At 46.4% G+C, this 4,312-nt stretch overlaps 1 protein-coding gene across 1 annotated transcript; it reads left to right on the top strand.

Annotated features, from left to right (window-relative positions):
• The first annotated feature begins 793 nt into the window (after positions 1–793).
• On the top strand, positions 794–2,718 carry LOC125547565 (xyloglucan galactosyltransferase KATAMARI1 homolog). Its single transcript, XM_048711387.2, has one exon. The coding sequence runs from the start codon at positions 910–912 to the stop codon at positions 2,539–2,541; it is 1,632 nt and encodes a 543-aa protein (XP_048567344.1). The 5' UTR covers positions 794–909; the 3' UTR covers positions 2,542–2,718.
• Positions 2,719–4,312: the final 1,594 nt, after the last annotated feature.

Genomic DNA, 4,312 nt, shown 5'->3' with positions numbered 1-4,312 from the left:
GAATAATAAGACTATGACTTTCCTCTAAGGCTGGTTGTAATGGGGAGTGAAATAAAAAATGCATTGGAAAGGTGTAAGCCACCATCTCTCTTCTCTTTAATTACCCAACCTCCAATGAACTAAGTGCATGTATAAATTAAGAAGACCATGTGTAGATTGTTATTGGTCTTGATTATCGTGTAATGAGGGAGAAATATTTTTTCTATTTAAAGTGCATTGGAAAGATAGAAATACACTCTTTTGTGGACAAATTTTGAAGCCAAATGTACGCTCTTCACCGGACGGAGGGAGTATGATACTAGTGTATGAGGCTCCATCCGTAATGCATGGTATTATATGTTGATATCATATAGGATTATATTTATTGTCATGCATGACACAAAATAGCACATCATTTAATATGATACGGTATCATGATATGATACTCAAGCATCTTTTTCTTCATTTAATTCTATGTCACCTCATCAAAATTGCTTAGTTGACGTGCATGATACTATCTATGAAACTTCCACTACCACCAGCCTAAGATAGACAGTGTGGTTGGTTCTTCATTCAAGTGCACTCGAAAAGATAGGAAGAACAAAAAGGTGGAATTTCAAGGTACCATGAAATTAGCAAAACCGTTAACTTACTAGTACATGGCCTTGTAATACACGCACGCGGGATCCAAAGCTGCTCGAAGCACAAGACTTTGCCACCGTGCATACATGCATGCATGCACATGCGTGTGTCTGCAGTACCATTAATGAGGTCAACTCGACGACGAATACGAGTAACCTCGATCGATGCCCTAATGGAAAAAAGATTACAGTATTAAACAAGGGTTTTGTACTAGCGCCCTGCCGCCCTGCCGTCTGCCGGTACAGTGCGTGACGCTGAGCTAACGTTGGAGCAGCTAGCCCTAGCCGAATGCCACACAGCACAAGCACGGCAGCAACGCCGATGAAGCCCTTCTCGCGTAGCCTCCAGTGGGACCTGGACGCCGCAGTCGACGACGATGACGGCAAGCAGCACTGTGCCGACGAGGGCGATGGCAAGCAGAACACCGAGAGAGGTCTCCGGCGGCCGTCCCGGCTGTTCTACCTCGCGCTCCTCTACACCGTCTTCTGGGCGCTGGTATTCTACCACCACTTCTCTACCAGCGTCCAACAATCAGTCAGCGCGGCGGTGGCAGCGCCCACCGTGCTCCAGCTCAAGCCGTCGGCGTTCTTCTCGGCGTCTCGCTTCTTCCGCCGGGACCCCTGCGCCGGCCGGTACGTGTACATGTACGACCTGCCGCCGCGGTTCAACGCCGACCTCGTCAGCGGGTGCCGCCGGGTCTCGGCCTCCTCCGACGTGTGCAAGGACGTGTCCCACGACGGGTTCGGCCCACCCATCACGGGCGGCGGCGAGGGCGGGTCGCTGCCGGAGCAAGGCGCCTACGACACCGACCAGTTCATGCTGAGCATCATCTTCCACGTCCGGATGCGGCGGTACGAGTGCCTCACGGCCGACCCCGCCGCCGCCGCCGTGGTGTACATCCCGTTTTACGCCGGCCTCGACGCGGCGATGCACCTGGGAAACAACGACCTCGCGGTGCGGGACGCCCTGTCTCGGGACCTGTTGGACTGGCTGGCGCGGCGGCCAGAGTGGCGCGCCATGGGCGGGCGCGACCACTTGCTCGTCTCGGGGCGGGGAACATGGGACTTCCTCCGCAGCCCGGACTCAACCGGCTGGGGCAACACGCTCATGACCTACGACCTGGCCATCCGCAACGCCACGTTTCTCACCACCGAGGCCAGCACGCGGCACGGCAACGACTTCGCCGTGCCGTTCCCGTCGCACTTCCACCCCTCCTCCGACGCCGAGGTCACCGGCTGGCAGGACCGCATGCGCCGGCTGGACCGCGCGTTGCTCTGGTGCTTCGCCGGCTGGCCCCGTCCCCGTGGCAACGGCATGGGGCCCGAGCGCGCCGAGATCATCGAGCAGTGCGGCAAGTCGAGCCACTGCTCTCTGCTCGGCAAGCTGAACCACTACGTGCCCGGCCACGCCATGCGGCTGCTGGAGAGCGCCCAGTTCTGCATGCAACCGCGCGGCGACGGGTACACGCGCAAGTCCACCTTCGACTCCATCCTCGCCGGCTGCATCCCGGTCTTCTTCCACCCCATCTCCGCCTACCTCCAGTACACCTGGCACCTGCCCAGGGACTACCGGAGCTACTCCGTCTTCATCCCCCACCGTGACGTGGTCGACAGGAACGTCAGCATCGAGGAGGTGCTCCGTAGGATACCGCCGGAGAAGGTGGCGCAGATGCGGGAGCGGGTCATCCAGCTTATACCCACCGTGTTGTACCGGCACCCGGCGGTCCAGGGGGTTACTTTCAAAGACGCGTTCGACGTCGCCCTTGACCGTATCGTCGACCGGGTGGCCAAGCGCCGGCGTGCGGCGGCCGAGGGACGGGAGTACGTGGACGGCGTGGACGGAGCTGATAGCTGGAAGTACGACTTGCTAGAAGATGGGCAGACGAAGGTAGGTCCGCATGAGTTCGATCAATATCTGTAACCGCAGATTAATTTACTTGGGTAGCTCGTTCTTTTTTTGAACTGGTTTACTTGGGCAGTTTTGTTTAGATAGATTTACTTTCTTTTTAGTCTGAGATGGAAAACAAGAAAATATTTTGGTCGATTCAATCCTAGCCATACGATGCAAATTCAACGAATGTCGTCCTTTTACTGTTTATCTTCAACCTCCGGCACCTCCTCTTTTTCCTTCCATAGAGTGGGTGGAAATTGCTAATGTGTTTGGGCATAATAAAGAGGAAGCAAGAATTGCAAGTTCCTGGAGAGTCTTGGGGAACTTATTGTTCATGATCCTGAGACTTTTAGGACAAAAGTTGAAATCCTAGTTGAGTCGCATAATATCTATGCTGATGAGGAACTTCATTGGTTTGAATGACTAGTGAGAGATGGTTGCTCCAAGGGGATAATAATACTGCTTACTTTCATGAAGTAGCTAGTACTAGCAAAAGAAAAACGATCAATCACTTTCTTGAATGTAGTGATGGTGCGATTGAGGGTACTGATGATTTGATTAATCATGCAACTGCTTATTATGAGACCCTTTTTGGGTCTACTCCTGGTAATCTCTTTCCTAGATCTCCTAGCTTGTGGGGTGACAATAAGAAAATTAGTGAAGATGACAATGCTGCTCTAACTAGACCTTTTACTATTAAGGAAATTATAAATGCCTTTTTGGTATGGACTCTAATAGGGCCCCTGGACCTGACAATTTCCCATTGAGTTTTATCAACACTGCTGGGAAGTAGTTAAGGACGGCTGGACCCAAGAATTGTGCTTTTGTTATAATATGCAAGAATAAACATACAACAGTGAATTTTTTGCAAAAAAAAAGGAAGTTTTCTGCAAAGAAGAAGATTTCCTAAGAAGCAACTGATTAGTGGTGTTGGTATTAATCTTCAAGAAAAAATAAGATGAAATAAAAACTAAAACAAAATCAATATAATTAATTTTTCCAAGGAAGAATGAATTTGTGGCATCGGTATTACCTTTTTAGAAGAAAGAAAAGGGAAAAATAAGCAAATTATTACAAAACATGCATACAATTTGCAGACAAATTGCTTTTCTATAATATGCAAGAATAAGCATATAATAGTTAAATTTTGCCAAAAACGTTTCTTAAGAAGGAATGAATTACTGGTAATACTAGCTATTGCTTTCAAGAAGAAAGAAAATGGGATAAAAACTAAAACAAAATTGAAATAATGAAGTTTTATAAAAAAAACAAATAATGGATTACTGAAAACAATTTACATATAAATTGAGCATTTTTATAATATACAAGAATAAGAATATAATAATGGCAGTTTCATAAAAAAGGAAAGTTTCATAAAAAGAAATGATTTTTTGCACTGGTATTACCATTAAAGAAGAAAATAAATAAAATAAAACTAAAATGATATTTATAAAAAGAATGAATTAGTGGCTTTGGTATTTCCCTTTAAGAAAATATGAAAGAAAAATCAAAATCAAATTAATGAGATTTTCTAAAGAAAAAAGCATGAACTAGTGACATTAGTACTACCTTTGCATTGGTATTACCATTAAAGAAGAAAGGAAATAAAATAAAACTAAAAAATGGAGGTTTATAAAAGGAATGAATTAGTGGCTTTGGTATTTCCATTTAAGAAAAAATGAAAGAAAAATAATGAAAATAATGAGATTTTCTAAAGAAGAAAGCATGAGCTAGTGACATCGGTATTACCTTTGAGGAAAAAATAAAAATAAAAATAATGAGATTTTCTAAAGAAGAATGA

The sequence above is a fragment of the Triticum urartu genome, chromosome 3A, assembly GCF_056163025.1.
Source record: "Triticum urartu cultivar PI428250 chromosome 3A, HENAU_Tu73, whole genome shotgun sequence".
NCBI classification, from domain to species: domain Eukaryota; kingdom Viridiplantae; phylum Streptophyta; class Magnoliopsida; order Poales; family Poaceae; genus Triticum; species Triticum urartu.
Note: the sequence above shows the minus strand (reverse complement) of the source record. Positions and strands in the feature narration are given on the sequence as shown.